The sequence below is a fragment of the Anolis sagrei genome, chromosome 3 (genome assembly GCF_037176765.1).
Source record: "Anolis sagrei isolate rAnoSag1 chromosome 3, rAnoSag1.mat, whole genome shotgun sequence".
NCBI lineage: Eukaryota > Metazoa > Chordata > Lepidosauria > Squamata > Dactyloidae > Anolis > Anolis sagrei.
This window is the reverse complement of record NC_090023.1, coordinates 72,544,493-72,571,627: the sequence shown is the minus strand read 5'-3', so window position 1 is coordinate 72,571,627 and position 27,135 is coordinate 72,544,493. Positions and strand designations below refer to the sequence as shown.

Genomic DNA, 27,135 nt, shown 5'->3' with positions numbered 1-27,135 from the left:
TCATCAACATAGGACCATATCTGGTATAGGTAACTTTGGCAATGGCTGGGTGCATTTTCCCATCAACGTTTGTTCTTTCTCCCTAATTTTGGATGACCATAATTCCTGCATGGCTGTGTTTCACCAGATTCTGGGTCCATTTACTTTCCCCTTGAGTCAGTTTCTAAAATCAGCTGGACTAAGAACAGTACTGGCCTCTCTTACAACTCTCCACAACCTTTCTTCTGTGATAAAGGGCAAGCTTTTCAATTTTTGTCTTTGAAATCTGAGAAAATTGAATATGGTTTCCCAGTTAGCTGTACACACCATCCAGAATCTACTTGAGGGAACCACTTAATTTAGTTAAAAAGTAGGGCTGCACTAATTCTGCTAAAATCTACTTTTAAAGAATGTGCATTAGAGAATAGCGCAGATAATTTGAATTTTTGTTGTTGTTGATATCTGAGAGACATACTATTTAATAAAAATAACCCAATTCACTTTGCATAGTATACCACTCTATGACAACCTAGTTCATATAGAGCAACATGTGCATTTTGTAGATGTAACGGATGCCAAATCGAGAGTGTTAATGATAATCTGGTCCAGTAATTTTCTGGCATGTGATAAATAGCACATGGAATTTGTATGAGCTCTAGCATTTTTGGGACCAAATATGTGTCAAAGATGGCGGGGGGGGGGGGGGAGAGGGTAATATTTTCCAACCATAGTTCAATGTCATTTTCTGTAGAAGAGACTGTAACCTTGTTTGGACTCAAACAGATGAGAGAGCAACCTTGAGAGCTTGCTATACCATTTCACTTCAGATTTACATTAGCTTAACTTTACTGGTTGAAAAAAGTCTTGTCACATTACAGATCTCTCACCCACCCACACAGATACACACATTGGGCCAATGGCAGCTTCAAAGGATATGGTTTGGAAGGGAATGATGGAATTTACCCGGCACTATTACTCCCACTCAATTGAGTCTCCATTTTGGCATATTTTCAAGTCAAGAATTCCAGCCACTTTCCATGTCATGTGATTCTTAGTCCTGTGCTTTTAATATTTAATCTCATGCATTGTCATTATAATGTCATTACGGCCACCAGAATTAGGCTATCAGAGCAATTTTATATGATTATTAGTTTTAAAGCTCAACTTGGGGCATATGGTCCTAGCTGTGGAACATTTTCACATTCAGGTAATTGAGGTGAACTTTAGGAAACACCCCATCTTTCATTAAGCAAAACCAGATTTACAGGAGCATGTTAGTCATTATTGCGTTATGAAGAAATCATTCTGATTATCTGAGTTTAAATTTTTTGAAGAAATTTGGAAAGTAGGGTATATGAATCTAATAATAGTATGCATTATTCATCTATGGCAACATTTGCATGTTCTGTGATGACAAAAATCAGCAACTATACAGAATTAAGATTTTCTTTGACGCATTTTCACATTTTTTCCAGTGGCTGTAAAACCAAAATGTGAAATAAGAGCCACACAGCAGTATACCTACTCCTCTTTCAGACAGTTCTCTGGCATTTTCTGACATATTTGGCATTTCCAAATTCATAAGCTCAACTGTTTAATAAGTGACATTTAAGGAGCTAAGAATAACCACTCTATAACACACAAAGAATGGTGTTATTTAAATCAGAATGGATTGTTTGGTGCAAAATGAAATTAGCAAATTTGTGAAGCAGCCAAACATTAAAAGAACAAGGTGACCTGTTTTTGTACCATAGCCTGAGATGCTGCAATCGTAATTGCATAAATAAAAACTTTGCTTGCATGGTAGAGGTGGGTGACTTGTCAGGTTTGCTTTATCCCTCATTTAAATGGTTTACAATTCATGTTCTGTTCCTTCCAAATTCACAGAAATTTACAGGGGTAAATTATTCAAAAAGATGCTCCAATGAAATCCTCTCCCATGTGAAGCAGTCAGATTAAATAGGTGCAGCACTTCTCAGGCTGGAGAAAATGAAGTTGTTAAGTATGAGGGGACTCTCCACAGGGGGGTGGGGGGTGGCAGCCTTCAACCAGTACTGAATTGAATCTAGGTCCTTGCTCATTCTTACTACACTGTGACTATTGATCTAGGTTATAAAATGGTGTATGCTGTTGATTTCTTTAGGATCAGGTTTGGATCTATACATAATAGAAACTCATTATGGATCACAGATTTCATCATAATAAATAAAAAAGCTATCAATATAGAAACTTAATACAAAATACATTTCACTGCATGCTATTCTGTTAATATCAGATAATCCAGGGAACAATCTACTGGAAAGTTATTTCAGTTAAAGTAAGTGAGAACTTAAAGAGAGTAGTCTTCATAGAATCATACAGTTGAAAGAGACCACATGGGCCATCTAGGGGGTGGACTAGATTATATATGACACTATTCATTCTGAGTGGTGTAGCAGGTTAAACTCCTGAGCTGCAGAACTTGCTGACTGAAAGGTTGGTGGTTCAAATCCAGGGAACGGGTTGAGCTCCCGCTGTTAGCCCCAGCTTCTGCCAACCGAGCAGTTCAAAAATATGCAAATGTGAGTAGATGAATAGGAACCGCTTCTGTAGGAAGGCAACGGCATTCCATACAGTCATGCCGGCCACATGACATTGGAGACATCTACAGACAATGCTGGCTCTTCGGCTCAGAAATGGAAATGAGCACCACTCCCCAGGGTTGGACACTCTAAACTTAATGTTAGGGGAAACCTTTACCTTTTCCTTTCTGAATCAGAGTCCTCTTTTGAAATGGGTTAATGGGTTAAAGTAGACTTATAGTTTAGTGACAGAAAAGAAAACTGAGGAGGTAGTAAAAGGATGCTGGTTTTGTTCATAGACTAACAAGCAACTTTGAAAACTATGATAGTGCAAAACAGTGTTTCTCAATATGTGCTCCTCCAGCTGTTTTGGACTTCAACTTCCAGAAATCCCAGCCATCTTACCAGCTGTTAGGAATTCTGGGAGCTGAAGTCCAAAACATCTGAGGGAGCAAAGACTGAGAAACACCAGTGTAAAACATCAGCCAGATGAAATTAAGTACTCAGTACTAATCTAAAACAGTGAATTAATATCCACACAAATTCAAAATGCTTTTGGTTTTTAAATTATTTATTTGAATTGCAATAAAATGTTTAAGGCTTTAGGACTATGTTGCCATTGGAAGTTTATAATGATAAAAATCTTATAGAAGATTGGGAAAGAAAACAAATGTTGCTATTGAAATAAAGCATCCAGGTGCCAACAAAAACCGACAAGGAATTCATGACCATTCACTTTACTTGCATGTCTCTCATAAAAGAAACACAGTATGACTGCATTTGTTTGACTATATCTTTTTAGGGGATAAAAATGAAATTGCATTATTTCATAGTAGTGAGATCTATGAGGGTTAATGTGTATGAGCATAATAATATATATTGGAGTAATCAAATGCATTTCTGTGATTTTTGTGGTATTTCAGAGGATCTTCCAGGCTTTGCCTTTGACTACATGAAAGGCTCTACCAAGGTAGCACAAGCTTAGAAGATAAGCCTTGTAGTTATTATAAGGAAGGCAATCTTGTGTCTTGCTTTTTGAATTTGTGTAGCTTCTAACAGGAACTGAGTGCTTTATAAATAGTGATCAACCGAAACTGAAGAGTATGCCTTCGTTGAAATAAGGTTTGCTAAAATAGTCCAAAATAATTTCTTCCACATTCTTTTCCTGTGAGTGTCCTGTTTTACATTTTACAGAAGAGACAAGCCAAATTTCATCAGTTATCAAGGCTTGGATTTGAATATGCCCAATGGAGGAATCAAGAGAAGAACAAAACTGCTTCAAAATTATGTAAAATTATGCCAATGTGGTTGGCACAATCAATATGGATTTTCCATGTAGAACAGATGGATTATAACTTGTCCAGTTTGTCTATAAACCATGCTTTAAAAATCTTTATACTTGATTTTGTTTTCTTTGGTCTGCAGTTACCTGTGGGTTTGACCTTCTGGTATACACACTGGCTGTTAAAGGACATGATTCAGACTGTCCCAGATCCAGCAGCTCATATCAAGGTAAGTTTTGTGTTTATTACAGATGTATTGATAGCTCGTGCCTTTTTTGTTCCTTCTTCCAAAAACATATCAAAACAGTTGTGTTAAGAGGAGATCAGAGGAAGGGAGCAGGAAGTTACTACAGAAGAACCTCTCACCATTAATCATCTATCTCTATCTATCTATCTATCTATCTATCTATCTATCTATCTATCTGTCCTATGTTCAGGGATCGGGCCTGGCTGATACCTTTTTCATTGAAGCATTGACCTTGCATATGAGAGAGATCAAAGGAAGCCAGATCAGTTGATGTGCTTCTTAGTTCTGTCCCACTTTCTCAGGTTACCTCTTTGACCTTGGTAAGGGTCAAGTCTAAAATGCAGTTGGAAAAAAATGGAAGAAGAGGAGGTGAGAGAGCTCTCTGTTCACTTTTCTTAGATCTTTTCCCTGTCAAAGTTGTTCTTATCTTCCAGCATGCTAGGTTGTTTTTGACCATGACAGAAATGAGGAAGGGTCTTTTAAAATAAAGAAATGGCATATCAGTATTGGTCCATCCTCCAGACACAGCATGTTGATTGCCTCAAGCAGCAAATGCCTGGAGGTGGCAGCAAGAAACATCATGCAGCTTGACTCATTAGCTAGCCTTCATCATCACTGGTGATCACTCGTGTCCGAGTATGATTGTCTTCCAAGTGTAGGATCTTAGTGGTGGGTTTGTAGCTGAGAGTATAGTAACTGCTTTGGGAGATGGTGATCAGGCATTCAAACATTATGATCAGTCCAGCGAAGTTTATGGTGGAGGATCATCACTTCTATGCTGATAGTCTAGCCTTCAATCATTAGATGTATGGATTATTGTTTCTGGTTGCTGGAAGTGTCATCTGGAGGAACAGTTCACTGCTGTATAAGGAAATGAATGAGAAGAGTGTCATTTTGTTCTTCATTTCATGCAGTAAAATGCCTTCATTTGGCCTTGAGGTGACATTGCTTTATCTTTCCAAAATCTGCGTAATCAATTCTTTTTAAAAAAAACCCTTCTGATTTGAGTTTTTACAGTATCTGGATAGTACATTTCACAGAATATTCTTTCATATTCGTTTGATATTAAAAATAAACATCAGTATTAAAGTAGCTCTCTCCCCCACAACCAACCAGTACTGGAATAGCTGGGGCATTTAAAACAATATTTCTCACTGAGCGAATGTTGGGCATGTTAACTATTAAAAAACATGATTGCATTTTTAAAGTGATTATTTCGGTCACAAACAGAAGTCCTCCTGGTCAGTCAAAATGTAGGTCAGGGAATAGGAAGTCCTGAGCTTCAGCATACTCCTCAATTTAGATTTGAGTGTGGGCACCCAGATTTCAGCAGTCATCAGAACTGTATTTGCAACTTTACTTTGCTTTTATTTCATTTTTGTTATAAATAATAAATGCATAAATTCTTTCTTTTATTAGTGCATTTACATAAAATTTGTCACAATAGTTTTGGGTTCTGTCCTGCAACTCTGATATATGTTCTCAATACAATACATCAAAAAAAGTGAACAGATGCAAAAAGAGTTTTTTGAAGGTTTTTTTATTTTTGAAGAATATATAAGAAATAACTTCATGTTATACTGACATACAAACAAACTGAAGTATGGATTGTAACAATTGGAATATCTATGTCTTTTGGATTTTAGGCAGTTTGGTGAGGTTGTTTAGTTTTGCTTTGTTTTTGAGCCAAATGTAATATTTAAAGTATTGAATGAAGTGCAGTCTGCCAACATTTCCCAAAGAGTTAATTTTACAATTGTAGCTTACATTTCGGTAGATGTATTTTCAGACTGCATTGAAAAGAGAAGCTCACGGCAGTATGAGGAAAAGTCTGAATATTACAATTGGTTCTGGAAGCACAGGTGCCTCAAATCATTATTGTAAAGTGTAGATGACATATGTATGTAGACATGAATATTTAGAAATGTGTATGGAATTGTATAACATCAATATTTTTACAAGGTACAGAACCTCCATGAGAGTCAGCCTCCTCCTTGTGATGCTGCATTGGGATTAGTTTCCGTCCTGTCATATTCCTTATGATGCTGGTGCACTTAGAAACAGGTCACAGCCCTTGATATAGTCAGAGGTTGAGGAACTGAACATACCTGTTGCCACACATTGTATCATAGCTGGTTTTTGGATTAGGCTGTAAGACAGTTTGTAAAACTTCATTTAAAATCATACACCTATTAAGCTGCATTTTCATTCTATTCTATGAATATTTAAAAGAATATATATCTTCTTCCAAAAATATGTTGTTAAGTATACATTTCTTATTTTTTCATATTATACATTTCTAAATATATTGGCTCACAAAATATGTTTTAAAAATAACTCTTCTCTTCTAGTTATGAGAAAAAAACACTCCACATAATTCTGTATATCTCACTCTGGAAAATGTATAAAGTGTGGTTAGCAGGCCCAATTACTTCTTTGTGGCTTCTTAAGTGCACCCAAGATCCAAAACCCTGTCCCAAAAAGGAAAGAAAATGAAAGAATGGTGGCCCCAAAATGGCTAACTTTGCTCATGTAGTGAGTGGTAGCTTATTCTTTACTCCCTTCTCCTGACATCTCCCAAATCAGCTGCAAACTGACCACAAATCCCAAAAGTACAAACTGGAAACAAGCTTCCAGTTCTTCCAAGATGCATTTTGCGCTGGTCAAAATGCAAAAATTGGCCTCTGCCACAGTTGCCCTTTGCTACTGTAAAGTAACGTTATAACACAGGGTGAAAAAATACAATGTAAATATAAATATATTCATCCTGCATGTGATTGCCATCCATAAGTGCAGAATGACTTGAATCTTCTTTCATGTCTTCAGAAATATTTTTAATATTATATTACTCCATTTTGGAAGGACTGGATTTCCTCTGTAGGCTTACACAGCATGGTACAAAGACATTTTCTGTAAAGGAGTTGTCATATCAAAGTGGAAATCTACATGCTTTCATGTATCAGGCATTAAAAATGAGTATTTCCATGTGTTTATAAAAGCAGAGCCAACCAGGTTCTGTTTACTTCTCTGGTGCTCTATTATTGCAGTATTTTGAATGAGGATTGGATTGCCTAAAACTGATCAGGATATACGTTTTAACAGAGTTTGATTTCACTCATAAAATTTGCTTTGTAAAATAAAGTATCAAACACAAAGTTAATATAATAAATGAGTTATATGCATATTACTCTGAAATCAAAGGCTTTGCCATTAATCTACCTATCCTTTATGTAAATTTATGTAAATTTATATTTTCTTCATTGTTAAAAATGTGACCCAAGCAGAAGCTCTTCAAAATGGCAAAAAACCCACAAATGTTATCCAAAAGGCTAGAGCTTAACATTCATTTACATGTACAATGATAACTGCCATTTATTGGCATTTATTTAACTTCTTTGTTCTGCTATACATTAATAACAAGCAGCAGTAGCTATTAAGTATAATTTACTCATTAAATAAAAAAACAAAATTTATCTAAATCTATTTTCAGTTATCTAGCATGAGAAGGAACCCCTTTTTGAAACCCTCATTGGCAAGGATAAACAAACTTGCATTGTATAAATTTGAACCCAATAATATAGAAGATTTTCCTAATGTATGCATTTTCCTAATGTATGAATTTCCCCTTCTACAATTCATTTTTGTACACAGTTTCCAGTGTGTCTGGCCAAGAGGGAAAGGTTTATTAGAGACTTCAGAGACAATAAGCGCAATAGTGAGTTAGAAGTCAATTATTTTATTATATGACAGGCAAATATGACAGAATAGAAAGAAACAGAACAAACTTAGAAGCAGAATAAGCTGTCTTCCTCTCCTGGTGAACAACAATAGAGAGACCCCAAGTAGATAGCCAACATGCTTCAGGTCTTTGTTGATGTCCAATCTTGGCAAAAAAAAAGGCCTCTGCCTCCACTGCCAACAAAAAGTGTCCAGTGTATTGCAGCAAAATACGAGGGGGGTGAATCCCTATCAGGTGCATTCTTTCCCACCTACAGGATCCTCTTCTGTTCTTCTTTCCCCCATTTTCTTTCATCATCAGGTTGGTGGCCAAGATCAAAGAGCACTTAGTGGGTTGCATTCTCATTATTATGTTCACTGTCTTGTCATGCTTCTCCTTCTGTTCTGGTGTCAGTTTTTCAGGCAGGACCCAGATATTATCAAACCAGGGGCTGCCCTGAAGTAGTTAGAATGGAGACAACTCTACTGGACAACAGTTTGCAGAGATCTAGGTAACCCTAAACTAGCCAGTCCTATCCAGCTAGGTGGTACAAGTTGCTCTTGTTTACATTCCCACTGCATTCCAAACAAGAGCATTTTTTAAATCACAGCTGTCCTGTTTCTCTACTTCAGCTGAACATATAGGTCTCCTGCTTTCCTTATTGTTAATTTTGCTAGCTGGCCCATGATATGAAAAGTACTATGAATACTATTTCCAGAACAAAAGGTACAATAAAGGATATCCAGTTGGACTTTTTTAGACTTTCGATCTTTTTTGAAATGATTACATTTTAGGATTGGACTATATTTTCCACCAATTCAGTAGGAAATTGGTGGAAATATAGTCCAATCCTAATATGTGCTCATTCCAAGAAAGATCAGACGTCTAAATGGTGGATCTTTCTTGGAATAAATACACTTTAAGATTGGACTATATTTCCCACCAAATCATTAGTTTTATTACAGACTGTGGTTGTGACTTGTAATTGAAGAAGTTGAATTTATCTGTAGTTCCCATTGTTGGCTTTCATGCATGAAATAACTTTCTTGTGACGGCGTGTGTGGTGCCACATATATGTAGTATTGTTAGTTGCAGGATTTAAACTGTCATTTTATTCCTGTCTACCTTGTATATGTATAGTTAAATTTCATTGGTTATTATAGCTGTCAATTTATTGTTGTTGTGCACCAATTGGCTTGTTTCCCCAGTTCATTTGTTTAGGCTCCACCCCTTCCAAGGGAGAAAGGAAAGGTATCTCTCTCACCTTTTTTACCTCAAAAAAAGACTAATTGGATGGACGTGTGCAAAGCTTGGCCCAAAGCCCCTGGTCAAGGCATTTTTACCACCAACTCTTAGGCTTTTTCCCCTGAGTCTTATACTTTATGTTCAAACCCCCTGAACGACATTGTGAAGATCTCAGGTGCCTTCATTCTGGTTTTTTGGCACCATAGGAAGGTCTTGTCCTTCAACATAGGCCACTGAACTGGGGTTGTGGTTTGCTCCGGCATTCACAGCCATTGAGAGAGAGGGAACAGGAAAAGCTTCTCAGCTTACAACTCCTAGGACCCTGGACTTTAACGTTTGTAAAGTATTTTTCCCTGTTGAAACATCAAGTTTGTGCCTAAGAAAGTGAACTCATTGTCAACAATAAACACTATTTCACTTTTCAATGGAAAGAAGAAGAAGAAGAAGAAGAAGAAGAAGAAGAAGAAGAAGAAGAAGCCAGAAAGAACAGTTTCTTTGTTTATAACTCTCAGGATTTATGAACCTATCCAAAAATCATTGCCAACAGCCAGATGGGGAACAGTGCTAATGATGTGTTCAAAGGGCAATATGTTACTTTAATCTTCATTCTAAATTTGATATGAGTCCGTTTATAGATTTTAATGATTCCTATTAAATATCCAAGGATTGTGAGCATCCCTTTTGTCCTGTTCCTTGGCCTTCCACTGCTGTTGATCTGATACAGCAGTGAAGATCTCTTGTGCTCCAGATTGCATCTGGAGCACAAGATATATATCTGATATATACCTGTTGGATAAAGAGCTAAAATTTTGTCCTTTTGTCACAAGCATTCCTCAGGTTTCCCCCTTCCCCCTTTTAAGTGGCATAGCACATTAACATAGATAAGCATATGTCATGGGCTAAATTGAATACTAGTGCTAGCTAGGCATGTTGAAATGGATGGAACTTGTTACTTGGGACTAAGATAAATCCTAAAAATTTCTAGTGGGGAAGAACATTTGAGAGTGTGGACAACTTGATGTTGTTGACTTGCAACTCCTAGTATAGTTGTTGTAGAGGAAGGAAAGGTGGTGGAATCTAAGAATATCCAGAGAACCACAAGTCCACCCCTTTTACAATCACTCTTTTTCAATATAAGACAGTGGTTCCCAACCAGTAGTCTGCAAGAATGAAAATATGGTCTGCGTCCTCACCATTAATACCCCGTTTCCGCGAAACCATGCAGCAACAAGAGTGACTGGTCTTGCTAAACCCTCTTATAGTGCCAAGGCATCTAGGATGTCAGGAGGGGAGAGGCTGACTCCCTACAAAGAATTATTACTACCACATAAGCTCTAGATCAGGGGTCCTCAAACCTTTTAAACAGAGGGCCACAGTCCCTCAAACTGTTGGAGGGCTGGATTATAATTTGAAAAAAAACATGAATGAATGAATTCCTATGCACATTGAACATATCTTATTTGTAGTGCAAAAACACTTTAAAATAATACAATAATTAAAATGAAAAACGATTTTAACAAATATAAACTTACTAGCTGTCCCCTGCCATGCGTTGCTGTGGCCCAGTCTGTTGATCTGGAAAATAAAGAAATGAGAAAGTGTTGGTTTCTAAAATATGTAATTTCTTTATGCTTGTGGGTAAACAGTATTTCTTGCTGTTTCTTTGTCAGTGTTGATGTGGAGAGTGTCTGGTTTGCCCACCCTGGAACATGCAAGAAATCATTGTCCTTCTTTAAGGGTCCCTTTCAAATCTATGATTCTATATCTCTCTGTGTGTGAATCATATCTATCTATCTATCTATCTATCTATCTATCTATCTATCTCTATGGCTGGATGGCTCTTTCTTAGGAGGACTTTGATTATGTTTTCTTGCCCTGATGAAGGGAATTGGATTGGATGGCCTTAAATATTTTATGTTGGTCATTGGGGTTCTGTGTGGGAAGTTTGCCCCGATTCTGTCATTGGTGGGGTTCAGAATGCTCTTTGATTGTACGTGAACTGTGAACCCCAGTGACTACAACTCCCAAATGTCAAGGTCTATTTGCCCCAAACTCCATCTGTGTTCATATTTGGGCATATGGAATATTCGTGCCAAGTGTGGTCCAGATCCATCATTGTTTGTGTCCACAGTCCTCTTTGGATGTAGGTGAACTACAACCCCCAAACTCAAGGTCAATGCCCACCAAACCATTCCAGTATTTTCTGTTGGTCATGGGAGTTCTGTGTGCCAAGTTTGGTTCAATTCCATCATTGGTGGAGTTCAGAATGCCCTATGATTGTAGGTGAACTATAAATCCCAGCAACTAAAACTCCCAAATGACAAAATCATAATTTTTGAGTGATGGTCACTCCTTGTGTAGTGAGACATTTTGTTGCCAAATTTGGTGTGATTTCGTTCATTGGTTCCTTTGTTTTTAAGGTACTCATTATGCACAGAGCATTTTTATATATATAGATTAGTATTTCAATGGGAAGAGTGGGCTTGCTTTTGGCTTATGAGATTAGAATGTTGTTGTTGTGTGCTTTCAAGTTGTATCAGACTTAGGTTGATTCTGAGTGAGGGCCGGGTAAATGGCCTTGGAGGGCCGTATCCAGCCCCCAGGCCTTAGTTTGAGGAACCTTATCTAGATTATTAAATATGGTTTTCTGTAGGTGAGCACATGGCAACTACTGGATGGCATATGTTCTGTATCAGAAACTAGGGCTGATGTGGTCTTTCCAATGCAGTCTTCTGAAACAGCACCCCAAATAACCAAACTGAATCTAAAGTTGACCAAAAACAGATTTGCAACCCTTTTGGTACTAATGTTGGAGAGTGGTCCTGGTCAAAGTGGCCCCTGTTCCAATGGTTCCTGGTCAAAAAAAGGTTGGGAACCACTGATATAGAAAATATTCATCAACTGCTTTTTTTTAAAATTGAATTTTGGGCAGGAAGCTCCCTCTTTCAACTTTACTAATTGAGAGTATTGTTTGTCTTTTTGGTTTATTTTATATTTTCCCATCTAATGAGGTAGTTGATGCCCCTGGAAAAATATTAGAAGGACTGACAGATGCTGAGAAAAATATTTATTACAAGCTAATATATTTCAGAAATCAATGTTTCCATTTGATGTTGAATGTTTTGTCTTATGTCTGTTATAATAGGCTGTGCTTTTTATTTAATTTTAGTTAGTTAAGTTATAATTCATATTTATATGTTGGTTTGTATAAATTTTGTTAGCATTGATGTATTGTTGTTGTATTCGGGCATTGAATGTTTGCCTTTTATGTTTGGAATCCACGCTGAGTCCCTTTGGGGAGATAGAATGGAATATAAATAAAGTTGTTGTTGTTGTTATTATTATTATTATTATTATTATTATTATAAATAATACTCTTTTTCAAGGCATTTCTACAACAATGATTCAAAAGTGCAAGAGATACTTCAGTGACTCCTTAAATGAAGTGCCCCTTGAACCTAAGAATTATTGATACAGGAGATGTTTATCCAAAAAGCATTGGTCCTTTCACTAGTTTCTTTGTTTGAGTCTGTCGCATCTTGGATTTCAATTACTGTGCTTGCCCAGCATTGCTGCTAATACTTCAGTACAACTTGATCCTCCTCGGAAGGCACTGGTAGCATAGACAAATATATGTCAGGCACATACATGCAAATAAACAGATGCAGGCAAAAGAAGCATTCTCAATTCTCAGAACTCTAACTCCTCAAAATATACCACAACTCTTTAATGATTAAAGTGGCCTAGAGCTCAGAGATGTGTAACAAGTAACAAGATTGCCTATAACATTTGAATTTGCAGAGTAATAACGATATAACAAGTTTTAAATAAAAAAATGGAACAGCTGGCAGCACTGTTTCTCTTTTAGTGTAACTATGGATACTTACTTGTTACTTCTTGGGATTAGGGTCATTTGTATATTAAGTGAATTTTTAAAAACTAAGCATACCAAACTAAAAATATATTACAGATTGAGTATTCCTCATCCTGAAATCTGAAACCTAAAATGCACCAAAATCCAAAATTGTCCATATGGTGAGTGAGATAGTGATATCTTTGCTTTTTGATAGCATAAACTTATTTAAAATATTCTGAATAAAATTACCTTCTGGTTATACATATATAAGGTGTCTATGAAACAGCAATGAATGTTGTGTTTACATTTGGGTCTCATCTCCAAGATATCTCATTATGCATATGCAATTATTCTAAAGCCCAAAAGAATCTGAAATCCAAAACACTCTGCCTGTAATAGCATAATGTAATGACTGATAAATAACATTGAGGAGTTTTTTGTAAAAAAATTTCAAACTCCTTGCAAAACATTGAAATTGCCAATCTGATGGCGCAGCAATGTAGAGGGAGTGGAATAGGTTACTTGGGGATGCATTTCTCTATGGTTGATCTGGTTCATTTTTATGTATATTTTGTCCTCTTATGTACACTTTTTCCTGCGCCATTGCAAAAATATGAAGTGATAGTACTGAGTGCATCCTTATCAATATTGTGGTGGCCACATATATTGTGGTTGGCAACATTTCTCCAGTTGTCACTGCATCAATTTCTGTGGCTGCTATAGCATCCACACCCTTTAACACATCAGACAAACATACTGCATTATATGGTCAGTATAGACTCATGTAATATAGACTCATATAACTGTATAAAATCCAGATTATCTGATTTGAACTGGATTATATGCCAGTGTAGACTCAGATAATCCATTTCAAAGTAGATAATGTGAATCATCTGCCTTGATATTATGGATTATATGGCAGTGTAGATGGGCCCCTAGTCTGCTTCTGACTTCTCGACTGCTGTCATAAGTGATTGGACCTGGTGTATTGTAGGGCCACACAGTTTCTCAAGCCCGCACAAATAGTAGTCCTTGCAGCAGATGCTACTATTAATCCAACACTTTTTTACTAAGCATTTTCAGGCTGAATAACACATTTTAAAAAATCAAATTTAAAATATTGTGTCAATTAAAGAAAGGTATAGATGAAATAAATTCTTGACACTGATGTATTATTCAGATGTCCAGTACGTAATTAGATGTATTGCTTTGTTGTACTGCAAGAGCTCGTCATTTGGTTTCGATACCGTCGATAATCTATTTATTTGGCAGTCCTTTTGCAGAGATCTCATCCTATCATAGTCTGGTCACATTCATAGCAAAAAGCAAGAAACATATGCGAAGTCTTACCAAAAGAAGAAGGAAAAGAAAGAGAAAGGACACTGACAGGCAGAAATGCAAACAGAGACAAAGTGTCTCTTGAAGAACAGCAAAGTAGCAGCACAGTGTCTTCCACATGTGCACAATTTCTGTGAATTTTGTTAGCCAGATGTTGGGATGGATCCTATACTGGGAATTATGAAACCAAAATCCTTGTAACAAAATCAGTTTCCAATGTTCAAAATAAAATTATCATGCTAGCTTTTTTTTTGCTATACTTCTCAGTGAAACAATAGTGTATGTTTTTAATTTATTATTAATATTCAAAAGACTATTTATTGTCTTATTATCAAAAACAGATGGCATTTTATGTCTTCCTAGGAATAAGAAACTGATTTCTTATGCTCTAACTTTCACTCTTTGTTTATGTTTACACTCCAGTGTTCCCAAATAAGCATTGACACACATTTCTACAACATTAATATGAGAATAGTATCAGATAGATTGATACAAGAGCTTTTAAATTAATACAGTAATAATCAGAATGCAAAGGCGCAAACTTTATATCTGGATCCAATCTTAAATAGTAGTCATAGTGATTACAAAAATTATGCTGCTTAGATATTTTAAGTAAAATATATATGTCTGAAGCAATGATCAAAGTCAGCATCTCTGTAATATACTGCTGTTTAAATAGACTAGAACTGATAGGGTTAGATGATGGATGATTAGGATAATGCTAATGCATCTGTTGTTGAAAACCAATAACTATATTGCCAAAGAAATATGAGTGAGGAATAGATGTAAATACATGTGTGGTTTAATATGATCCAAGTTAGAAGAAACTCCCCTTGCCATCTGTCCCACCCTCAGATATATTAATGTTTGTGATGCATTAAAGAATTCCATGTATTCATTCATCTTCACTTGGTAAGGATCCCATAGTACTTCAAAACCTCAAACTGAGAACAGAAAATAGAATTCTGCAGCCATTTTTCCATGGTGACCCCATTTCACACCCTTTCATATCTCTCTCATTCACACACTTAGCCCAAGGTATAATATAAGAAGAAACATCTAAATAAATATATATTGTGACTAAGTGCCTAAACTGGAGGTCTTTAAAAAAACCCTGATGCAATTTGGATGGGGAAAATCAATGGTACAATCCCATCTTCAAGGACATAGTCAAAGAACCTTTGAAAATTGTAGTCAAGAAAAGTATGAAAATACAGCCCAATTGTCTTGTAGCTATTTTGTTGTTTATTCATTCAGACACTTCCAACTCTTTGTGACCTCATGGACCAGCCCACGCCAGAGCTCCCTGTCGGCCATCACCACCTCCAGCTCATTCAAGGTCAAGCCAGTCACTTCAAGGATGCCATCCATCCATCTTGCCCTTGGTTGGCCCCTCTTCCTTTTCCCTTCCATTTCCCCCAGCATCAGTATCTTCTCCAAGCTTTGCTGTCTTCTCATTATGTGGGCAAAGTACTTCATCTTTGCCTCTAATATCCTTCCCTCCAGTGAGCAGTCAGGCTTTATTTCCTGGAGTATGGACTGGTTTGATCTTCTTGTGGTCCAAGGCAATCTCAGAATTTTCCTCCACCACAGTTCAAAAAAGTCTATCTCCCTTCGCTCAGCCTTCCCTCTGGTCCAGCTCTCACATCCATAGATTACTATGGGGTATACCATTGCTTTACTATGCGGACCTTTGTTGCCAGTGTGATGTCTTCTCTTCACTATTTTATCGAGATTGGTCATTGCTCTCCTCCCAAAAGGTAAATGTATCTGCATCTGCAGTAATCTTCGCACCTAGGAATACAAAGTTTGTCGCTGTCTCCACTTTTTCTCCCTCTATTTGCCAGTAATCAATCAGTCTGGTTGCCATAATCTTAGTTTTTAAAATCTTAACTGCAACCCAGCTTTTGAACTTTTTTCTTTCCCTTTGGTTATACAGCTTCTCAGCTCCTCCTCACTTTCAGCCATCAAAGTGGTATCATCTGCATATCTAAGGTTGTAAATGTTTCTTCCAGCAATGTTAACTCTAACCTTGGATTCATCAATTTCCACATGTTGCATGATGTGTTCTGCATACAAATTGAATAGGTAGGGTGAGAGTATACTGCCCTAACAGAATAACTGTAAGTTCAATTCTGAATACAACTACTGACCTTCTGTTGAATAGTTATATAACTGCAGTACATTTAGGGATATGGAGAAGTAGCCAACATTTGCTTCATCCACATGGCATTACAGCAGCTAAAGGCAGTTTCCTTCTTTTTAACTTTCACTTGTAATGGTTATTCAGTACAATAGCATAGGTAAAATAACATGGTGGTTTATCCTCAATCCTTAACTCATAGCTCTACTTGATGAAGCAATTTGTCTGGTTTTTGGTCATTTTTATTTATAATTCACAATATCCTAAGAAATCAAGTGAGTATTCAAAAGATAGTATAAGGATTTGATGTGAGAGTTTCCTAAAGTAAGAATATTGCCGAAATGCAAAGGAAGTTTTAAAAAAACATTATCCATAACCCGATGAATAAGTAACTGCAATACAGATTGAATGTCAAAACTCCTTAATTTTAGGTACTTTGTATAGCAATAGTCATGAAGGCCCCTGACCAGAGGTTTTCATCCAGAGGTACTGGATGAAAATTAAATTAATTAGGATTTCTTAGCAATGTATTACTTGCTTTTCTGAGATGTAAAGAAGTTGAAAGGGAGATCACTGTCATCTTTATCTGAAAAGAGGAGTACTGAGACCAAAAATAGATTAATAGGGATCCAGTCTCCTCCAAGTTGTGCTTTTCCCCTCTTCCTATTAGTCTGACATATTCCACAATGTATGACATGTACTAAGCATTCCTTGATGAGAAAATCCATAATGTGAACTTCACTCCACATTACTGCTGCTTCACATTCTTGGAAAATGTAGCTCTATTTGTATGCCATTCTTTTGGTCATGACAACTATAGATCACAAGAATTTCCACCTAGAACTTTTTTTTCCTCACAATTAATTTCAGTTGAAGTGGCCTTGCTTAACTGAAATGGGAAAACACCTTTGTATGCAGTAGAGTAATTCATTTACACATGAAGCATATATACAACTTGGAATCAAAGTTGTCCAAGAGGTAAAAAAAAAAAAAAAAAAACGGGATAGTGGAATTATTGCCTTTTAAGTGAATGTTGGAGTGGGTCAGATATGAGCTGTAATAATAAGTACATATATACAATTGTGACATTTTATTTTTTGAAGAAATGAACTGTATATGGTGCCTAGTACCTTCAGCCTCAGGCTGTATTCACACTGCAGAACTTCAGCAGTTTGAAACCACATAACTGCCATCGTCCAATGCTATTGAATTCTGGAAATTGGACTTTTGTGAGCTATTTAGCTTTGTGTATCAGAGAACTATGGTGCCACAACAAACTACAAATACCAGGATTCTGTAGAATGAAGCCATGGCAGTTACAGTGGTGCTAAACTGCAATAATTCTGCAGTGTGGATTGTTTCTTAGTGGGGCAATGGACTCAGGCTAGGCCTTATGGGAGCTATCCCAGGTGCTGAACTCATTTTGGGTTCACCACATTAGATAATGGATTCATTGTTCTGTTAACAACACTGTTTAGATGCACCTAATCTTTCATCAGTCAGAATATATGTACACACACACACCTTGTAGGTGCAATAAATACAAATACTTTATAACCATTATACGGCTTGCCTGTAATAAAGAATAACTAACTTCATGCATGCAACATACCCCCCATACACATAAACACAAGGTGGGAACCAAGTTTTGGTATGTGCAACTGAACTGGAAAAAGCGTTGTTTTTTTTAATTTGCTCCTTCCCACAGTAACTGCCTTGTCCTACTGAGTGCCAAAGGTAGACTGAAGACAAAAGACCCTACATAGTGGAGCTATCTGTTGAGTGGAGGAGGAAAGATAGATTCCCGAAAATCAGGCAGAGGAATTTCACTTGTGTGGATCTCCTCATGGAAAGGTTTCAAAGACTTTCTCCTTGTCTGCCAGATTACTTTCATATGCTTAGATCACAATCCAAACCTATATATGTGTGTGTTTATCAAATATATGAACACTTCCACACACATACATGTATGAACTTCTGTTGTGGAATTTCTGACTTCAGGTTCTGCAAAAACTCTATTTTATTCAAATAGTTAAATTTTAATAATTTTAATTCATTTAATAATTTTTGTTGTTGTTGTGTGCCTTTTAATTGTTTCCAGCTTATGGCGTCCCCAAGGCAAACCTATCTCAGGGTTTTCTAGGGATGAGAGTGTGTGATTTACCCAAGGTCACCCAATGGGTTTCCATAGCCAAGTGAAACTCAAACCCTGATCTCCAAAGTCTTTATCCAATGCTCAAACCAATATATCATGCTAATAGTATAATAAATAATGTTAAATCAGCTTAAATTCAAGAACTTTGGCTTAATTGTATTCTGGATCAAGCCATATAACAGGAAGACTGTTGATTTTAGAGCTTTTGGCTTCAAAAACAGAGGAAAATTATTTTGTAGCCAAAAGTGTGACTGACTTGGCAGGGCAAAAAGTTTCCTTAGTCTTTTTTTCTTCTTCAGACAGCATGTGGTTATAGTTTATGTCCATTGTTTAGCTGAGATTCAAAGCCCTTTCAGAAAAAGCAACAAATATATTTGCACATTTTTATTCCTGAGATATACAGTCTATAGCAGGAGTGAGAATTTTGTGATCTCTTATGTGGTGTTGGATTCCTGGAATTCCTCACCATTGGTTATGCTCTCCAGGGCTACTGTGATTGGCAGTTCAACAACAACTGATAAACTACATAAGCCTCACTCCAATCTATATAACATACTAGATAAAAGCAAATTAACATGTTGAGTAGTTTAATATGATTTAGACTTAAATTATTCTTAGTACCATAATTTAAATAAAAAACACATGTATACACCTAGAAATTCTAATCAAAAAGTCAGCCCTAAAAACCTGGGACAACTTATTCATGGATCAATGTGAGTTCTGTACCTGAAATGTTTTTTTTTAAAAAAAAATACCACCCCATGTTTGAGCTGAATGGCAAAGGCAAAAGCTTGGTTCAACCCAAGAATCTAAAATAGCACTAATCCCCTCTATACCTTCCATTGTGGGGCTACTTATGGCCTTTTTGCACACTTAGAATCATAGAATTGTAAAGTTGAAAGAGACTACATGGGCCATCTAGTTCAAGTACCCCTGACAGATGGCCATTTAATCTCTTTCTAAAAGCTTCCAAGGAAGGAGCTTCCACCACACTCTGAAGCAGAGAGTTCCACTGCTTAACTGCTCTTACAGTCAGGAAGTTCTTCCTAATGTTCAGGTGGAATATCCTTTCCTGTAATTTGAACCCATTAATCTGAGTCCTAGTTTCCAGGGCAGCAGAAAACAAGCCTGCTCCTCTTCCTTTTGGCATCCTTTCATATATTTATACATGGCTATCATGTCTCCTCTCAACCTTCTTCTTCCCCACTTGGATGGAGAAATTGCATTAGTGATCAGGGGCAGGCGATCCCCTGAAGTGGCATCAATGCTTCCCCCTCTCCACAGAATGACTCTTATACTTATTCACAGGTCATATCAAAATCCATAATTTTAGTCCCCAAACCTGGGCCCAAGTGATACATGTGGTCGACTTATACATGAGTATGTATGGTATTCCCACTCTTTACATTATTGTTTTTTTGTTTACAGAAAATAAAAATAGATTGTAAAGTCACTTCTGTCAGTTTCACTGCAACATTTAAGACAGACAGCCCCAATGTGATGACAAAGAGATACACTGCATTTACTCCCATAATCCCACAACCAGAAGAAACTGGTTCTGGAGTGATTATAGCTGTAATCCAACATATGTGGAGGGTACTCTTTTATAGAAAACTTACTTGGTAACACAATATTACATTAATAGTAGTGTCTGATGACTGCCATTTCAAACTATCATGCAGCTTGAGCTATCCAAAAATAGAAAAAGGAAGACTACTTTGATGTTTAAAAATATTTATCTTTATGTGCGAAATATTCCTTTTGATTTTCCCCTTTTGTTATACAGTGAATTAAATTTCACAAATAGAAAGACATATAATATTGTGTGTGTGTGTGTGTGTGTGTGTGTGATAAATATAACTTTGTTTTCTTCTTTTCATATTTCCTTCCAATGTTATTCCCATATTTTCCCAAATTTTTGGATTCAGGGTAGTTTACAGAGTATGGCTGGCTTTCAGAAAGTAGGCTGGTATAATTTTTATTAGTTTGTGGTAGCAATGATGTACTTTTCCTGTAAACAGCTTGAGATGCCCCAGTGAAATATACAAAGCTTAGTTCTAGCAGTTGTAAACAAAGCTCCCCATAAAATGCATATGAAAAAATCTTGTATCTACAGTTACATAATTACATAATTTTTCAAACCTGCAGAAAGGCTTTGCAAAACAATCTAGTTGTTGTGATTTCAGAGGTACCTAACTGTAGGTTAATGAAAAAGTTCAGAATTATCTTCTCTGATGGCTAGTCAGTTGCATTGTATTCTTTTTGTCAAGAAGGAAACAATACAGATATATGGGATAAGCCACTCCTTGAAGCAAGAGACAGGAGTTTGGCAGTAAATGGAAGAAGATGGAATTTCTCACCATCTACACAATCCTAACAGTGATAAAGCTCAAATGAATTATAATGTGTTTTGTTGTTGTTCTTGGGGTTTTGCAAGCAAACCACATTAGCAACAGCTGCTGGATGGAGTTAAAAGTGGCTCTGCTTTCCCACAGAAGAGTGTGAGAGGAGCTCTATGGAGATAGATGTATGCAGATAGAGTTATGGAGATAGATTGTGCATAGATATTTAGAGAGCAAGTCTCCTCCTTAGAGGTTGTCTGCTAGAATGAAGTAGAAATGGACGGCTTTGGCTAATAAAATAAAAGATGTGAAAGTTTAACTAATTTTGGAAAGCACATGTTACAAATTACTCTCACTTGAGGCCCTTCCACACAGCCATATAACCCAGAATATCAAAGCAGAAAATCCCACGATATTTGCTTTGAACTGGGTTATCTGTGTCCACACTCAGATAATGTGGGATTTTCTGCCTTGATATTCTGGGATATAGGGCTGTATGGAAGGGCCCCCAGTCTCAAAGATGCTACAATTTCCCCTTGTGTGGTGATCCAGACTAAGAAATCTATGTCTTTATATTCTGTATGAGTTATAATTAATCTCTCTAATTTTACACTATAACCCACTTTTTTTTTTTTACCAATCTTCATAAATCTTAACATGATTCAGAAATTGTGAACAAATTGCTGGTTGATATTCTTCTTGGAAACACTGCAACCTTCAAAGCTGGAAAAGATATCTTGTGTCATGATGCACATCTTTTTGCTTTGCATAAGTGTTGCTTTTAATGAGGTAGTGCAGTGCAGCTCACTGAAATCAAAAACACATGATACGCCTTAGGCAAAAAAAGGCAATAACGGCACAGATTTTTAAAGCGGACTCGTCATACCACAAGCTACCATTAGATGAGGAAAAACAACAAGAATTCTAATATAGCTGTCTGCCCAAATATATTAATTTAAATTGGACGGATTTCATGATATTATAGCTGTGAGGCACAATGTCCAACTGGCAAGCATCTTCAAAACCCAGTTTTGGAAGACTACTTTTCAGATTTTGTACAGTGCATTTCAATAGCCCACATATATGGGATCTTGATCATCTCTAATCTTCTCAGAAATACGTTATGTTTTGGACGATTAAGTGTACAGGATGCTGTAATGAAAGAGTTAAATAACTAGAGTAGGTTTTTAAAATATAGATATAGATATAGATTAGTCATATTGTTTAGGGAGTGTTAAGCTTCTTAAGGTTTGGAGGATCTTGTTTAAGTATGTTTTTTGCTCAAAATGATGTCATAGAAGATTGCCTACATCAGGAAAGCATTTATTTATTTATTTGCTTCATTTGTATACCGCTCTTCTCAGCCCTCAGGCAACTCAGAGCAGTTAACAACCAGTTTCAACAACACAATACAAATCATTAATCAATTAAAACAGTAGTATCAATTAATTAACACCAAAATATCAATACAACAGTACAGCACTATAACAATCCATCACGTCTCATCTCCTACACAACAATACCATGTTTTCATTTTTATTATTACCTTGCTATGGTTCCCTTCTCACCCTTCTACCAGTAAACACATGGCTATTTATTGAAATATTTAGGCCTCCCTGAGTTACTTCAAATATTAATGGGTTGTCGAAGGCTTTCATGGCCAGAATCACTGGGGTGTTGTGTGGTTTCTGGGCTGTGTGGTTGTGTTCTAGCAGCATTTTCTCTGTATGTTTCGCCTGCATCTGTGGCTGGCATTTCAGAGGAACTTCAGAGGATCAGATCCTGTGCTATCCAAAGCTATCTTATTTGCAACTTGGGGACTTTGGTGATCTGGCATGTGGACTGGATCAGTGTTGGGGGTACAGGACTGAGATGTCATTTAGGGGCCATAGAGTATAGGCAGGGAGGCCTAGACTCAGTCTGGGAATTATTTAGCATGTCTCAAGACTTGGTAATAGAGAACTCAGTGACTAGCAGTAGATGGAACATCACTAAACACTATCAATTCACCACTCAAATATTGACTTTCTTTATGCCTTTTCTAAGGCTAATATTCCTTGAAAATCTTGTGAACCTAGATTTTTATTCTAAGGTCAAGACTTCCTTCTGGAAACAATCCTGCCTAGTGGTTTTAATGCCAAGATTTTTTTAAAAAAATGTTGCACTCATTTACTTTCAATTCATGTAATGTGCAAAACTAAGCAGAATCTGTTTGCATTACTTATTGGGAAGATACTAAAGGTGTGATTTGTCACTGGATGAATACTGATTCATATACAAAAGGTTTCCAAGCTATTTTAGTACTTTGTCTGAGATGAAACTAGGATTTGCTAAAGCAATCCAAAGCGAATTGAGCTCTTTCTAAAGTTTCATTGAGTCCAGTTCGGAGATTCAGACAAACACAGACATCTCAGACAAAATTGGACTCACTCTCCCCTTCTCAGCTTTCCATGAAAAAAAAAAATATTAGTCAGGAGCAAAAGGGAAAGAATGGTTATAATTTTGTTTGTTTTTACCAACTAGCTTCTCCATTTTTACTTGTCATATCATTGTGCTTTGGAGCAGAATGTAGAAAGAAATGATCAGTTGGTGTTAACTGAATAAATAACATAACGTTTTCATATAGATTGTGCGGAGGCATATCCCTTTCTACAAAAGCTTTTCAGATTTTTTTTTGTATAAAGTCACCTATATTTATTCTTCTGAAATATTTCTGGCAGGTTGCTTAAGGACATGTCTATGAGATATGCCATTTTCATACAAAATTAGGGAAGGGATTTGATTCCCCAAACCACAAGAGAAAGTAAATCCCTTTCCCTACAAATTTTTATGAAAAACACCATACATTTCTCTCTTTTTTGCAGATTTTATACTTTTAGAATGGAGAACTGTATGTGTGGATTTCATCCAGTTCTTCCATAACATAGAAAAGTTATAGGTGGATCCTTTTAAATAAATAAATGAATCTCAAACTGTAAATATGTAATTATTGCAGAATTTGGCAGTATTCATTCTCTCAGATAGAGCCAGTAGATGTTTAAATTTCCTTCAAGATGCGCATTTTCATCCAACTTTCTTGCAAGTTAGAACTCCGACCGTGTTAGTCAGTGCAGGGAGACATATAAAGTTTGGCTTTTTGAAGTGAGACTCTGCTTTGAACCCAAATAAAAATGAATCAAGCCTGAAGTGAAGCAACTTTTTTTTTAAGTCAGAGTTGAATCTGAAATGAATTGTGCCTTTGGAACACATCTCTCCATCAGTATTCTTGTGGTAGATCCAGCTGTTCTAATAAATGTTATAGTAACACATAATCTTCTAAAATTTAAACATATTACAATAAAGTTAAGTGTCAGTAAATCCACTGATTTGATTGCTATTATCTAAATCTTTATTTTCCCCCTACTGGCATTTTAGGGCACTAGACCTGCTAGGTAAGAGACTTGGAAGGGGTTGATTTCCCTTCAATTATATGAATATGCTGTTCTATGTAATGTTGGAAAGTATTCAAGCTTGTGTTGGATCTGGGTGTTTTCCAACACAATGTTCTTGTTTGTAAGGCCTTCTTGGCTTTAATAAAGCAGAAGCCTCTTTCTTTCTTTCTTTCCTTCCTTCCTTCTATTATTGAGGCCTCTAGCTGTAACTCTCCATGGGCCAGAACCCAAGTAATTTTGAAGCTTCCAGCAGCCACTGATCTGAGTGAAATCACTGGAACGCGTATGTCTTCAGCAGAGCAAAGCACATTATTCTACCTCTAGAAAAGGGGATTCAGCGATACCACCACATTTTGCTGTATCTCTTGAATATTTAGAAACCACCCTGCCAACTGGTTGTTAAAAACCATTTAACAAATTTTAACGCAATTATGCGGGCTTAAGTCAAATACTGGATCCCATGTTTTCCTCTCCTGGAGAGCTTTGGAGAGCTGGCAAACTTTACTTTGGCCTTAATCATGCTTCTAATATTGGGAGGAATATGTTTGCTTAATAAAACACCAGCTTTAATGTAGCCTACACAAACAACTCTTACCCTAAGTCATCATAATGAAGGCAGAACCAGGACAAGCAGGACACTGTTTCTCCCCAAATTCTTATGTTGCAACTCACCACCTGTTGTATCAGTGGAGTAGTAGTGCTCATTTGTTTTGCCAATTGGTTACTGTTCCTTTGTATCTGCCCATTCAGACAGCTCTAGGCATACTGCACGAACCAATTGATGTTAGTCACAGGGACCCTGTGAAGCATGGCACTTCAATTGCAATTATGATAGCAGTAATACTAGCAGATTAAAAATGTTATTTTCCTCAAAGTCCATGAAACTGATCTACACAGAGTACTCATGACTTTTATGACTTCCTAGGCTAGTTTGTTGAACCTACTGGAATTTAAAATAGAATTCCTTTTCTGCTTGAATTTAGACTGTCAACACTGTTTGTTCTCTGAACTCCTTTGTATCTGCATGATATACAGTAATTCACCATATCATATAGCTAAATCTAAACTAGTGCTAGTCTAAACTAAAGTTAAAAGAGAACTAATACTTTTAAAAGCTAACTCCCAGACCTCACTAACCAGGAACCATGAATTCTTGAGTGTTGTCCATTTTTCCCAAGCTCTGATCTAAACACAGAGGAGAGACAACTGCTTCTTTGTTTTGTGATGGCCTCAACAAAGGCAGATGGTAATTGGTGTATGGGATTCTCTGAGGGTGCATCTACACTGTAGAAGTAATGCACCTTGACATCACAATAACAGTCATGGCTCAATGATGTAGAATATATTTTTATTGTGATATGTTCAGATGTACAACCCAGGTCATGCTTAATTTTTTTTCTTATAAGTTTTTTTTTGGGGGGGGGGGTTATGGGAAGAATGTATTGACAGACAAAACTTTCAGGTCGATGGATTTCTCAAGGCTATGGGCATCTCAAGACTAGTGTAAAAAAGAAAGAGCTTTCACATCATAGCTCCTCAGTTTTTGTTGGGTATTTCCGGTTGTTGTGATTTATACAATCATAGAATAATAGAGTTGGAAAACACCACATGAATCATCCAGCCCAACCCACTGCCATGCAGGAAAAGCCCTTATCCACTTGTTCCAGTGGATTCTTTTCTGTTCCTTTTTTGGTGGAAGGTATGTGTGTGGTTATGCAGGGCCTATGAAGCCTTTTTGTACTGGAAAAGAGAAACTGATTGCAGGGGGAGAGCTTCAGTCATAGCAGAGGATGATCTTCACCCTGAAAACTACACATCCCAAAGGTCTGAATGACACCATTTCGTATCAGTGTTTCTTATAAATCAGAGTACATAGCTTTTTAACATTTTCTTGGCTTGATCTACCTGGTTTGAGCCCCTTTAACTGTGCTACTTTATAAACAGCAGAGGATGACCCAGAGACAAGATTTTCTGTTGTAATAAACATATATCTCAAAATAATTTAAAAGATCCATTTTTTGGATGGAAACAAAAATGCAACTTGTGTCAGGAATTGACAACAAAATATCATTTTTATATAAAAAAAAACCCAACACCCACAATCACAATATTGCAACTTCCACTAATATTTGCCTATGTCCAGGAGATCCATGATTACAATTTCTGAACCCCTATATTGGGATGGTCAAAGGACATCTTTGAGTTTTATGCAGAAAGCAAGGGTGCATCTAGAATGTAGAAGTAATGCAGTTTGACACCAATTTAACTGCCATACTTCAATGCTGTGGAATCATAGGAGTTGTAGTTTTACAAAGTCTTCTTTGCCAAAGAGTGCCGGTGCCTCACTAAACTACAGATCCCAGGATTCCATAGCATTGAGCCATGACAATTAAAGTAAGTGGTATCAAATTGCATTAATTCTACAGTGTAAATGCACCCTAAGTCTTTTTTTGTGTTCATTGAGATTTTCTGAACTGTTTTTTCTAACAAAAACGAGTTGAATTCCATCTCTAGAAGCCACTAGGAGATGGATGTGTTCATTGCTGAAAAAGCTTGGAAAATAGAACCATTTAGGTTCTCAGTACTATTCAAGTTATTTTCGTAATTCGTTTCTCATTCTCCTGTCCCAGAAAACCACTCCTTAAGATGGTGCTTTCGAATGACTGTGCCAACACATAGGACATTATCCCCACCCCCCGCCCCCATTTCTAGACATTTTGAAAACAGAGAGATAACAATGTATGATGGAGCCCATCCCATGACTCAGAGGAACTTCCTGTCTGTGCTCATCATAAATCGTAAGAGACGTTCCTCAAAAGTTCTGGAAAATGAGAGAG

At 36.8% G+C, this 27,135-nt stretch overlaps 1 protein-coding gene across 11 annotated transcripts in view; it reads left to right on the top strand.

Annotated features, from left to right (window-relative positions):
- ERG (ETS transcription factor ERG) overlaps nt 1–27,135 on the top strand; it is a 140,908-nt gene that overhangs the window by 40,584 nt on the left and 73,189 nt on the right. For 9 of the 11 annotated variants that reach the window (XM_060770330.2, XM_060770335.2, XM_060770332.2 and 6 more), the window contains exon 2: nt 3,966–4,052. The exons of 1 other annotated variant lie outside the window; for it this stretch is intronic. In XM_060770330.2, coding sequence (XP_060626313.2) covers nt 4,014–4,052 — 39 coding nt within the window. In that variant the 5' untranslated portion in view covers nt 3,966–4,013. Of the gene's footprint in view, nt 1–3,965; nt 4,053–27,135 lie in introns of those variants that run through there. One more of the 11 variants, XM_060770334.2, reaches the window with a different exon arrangement.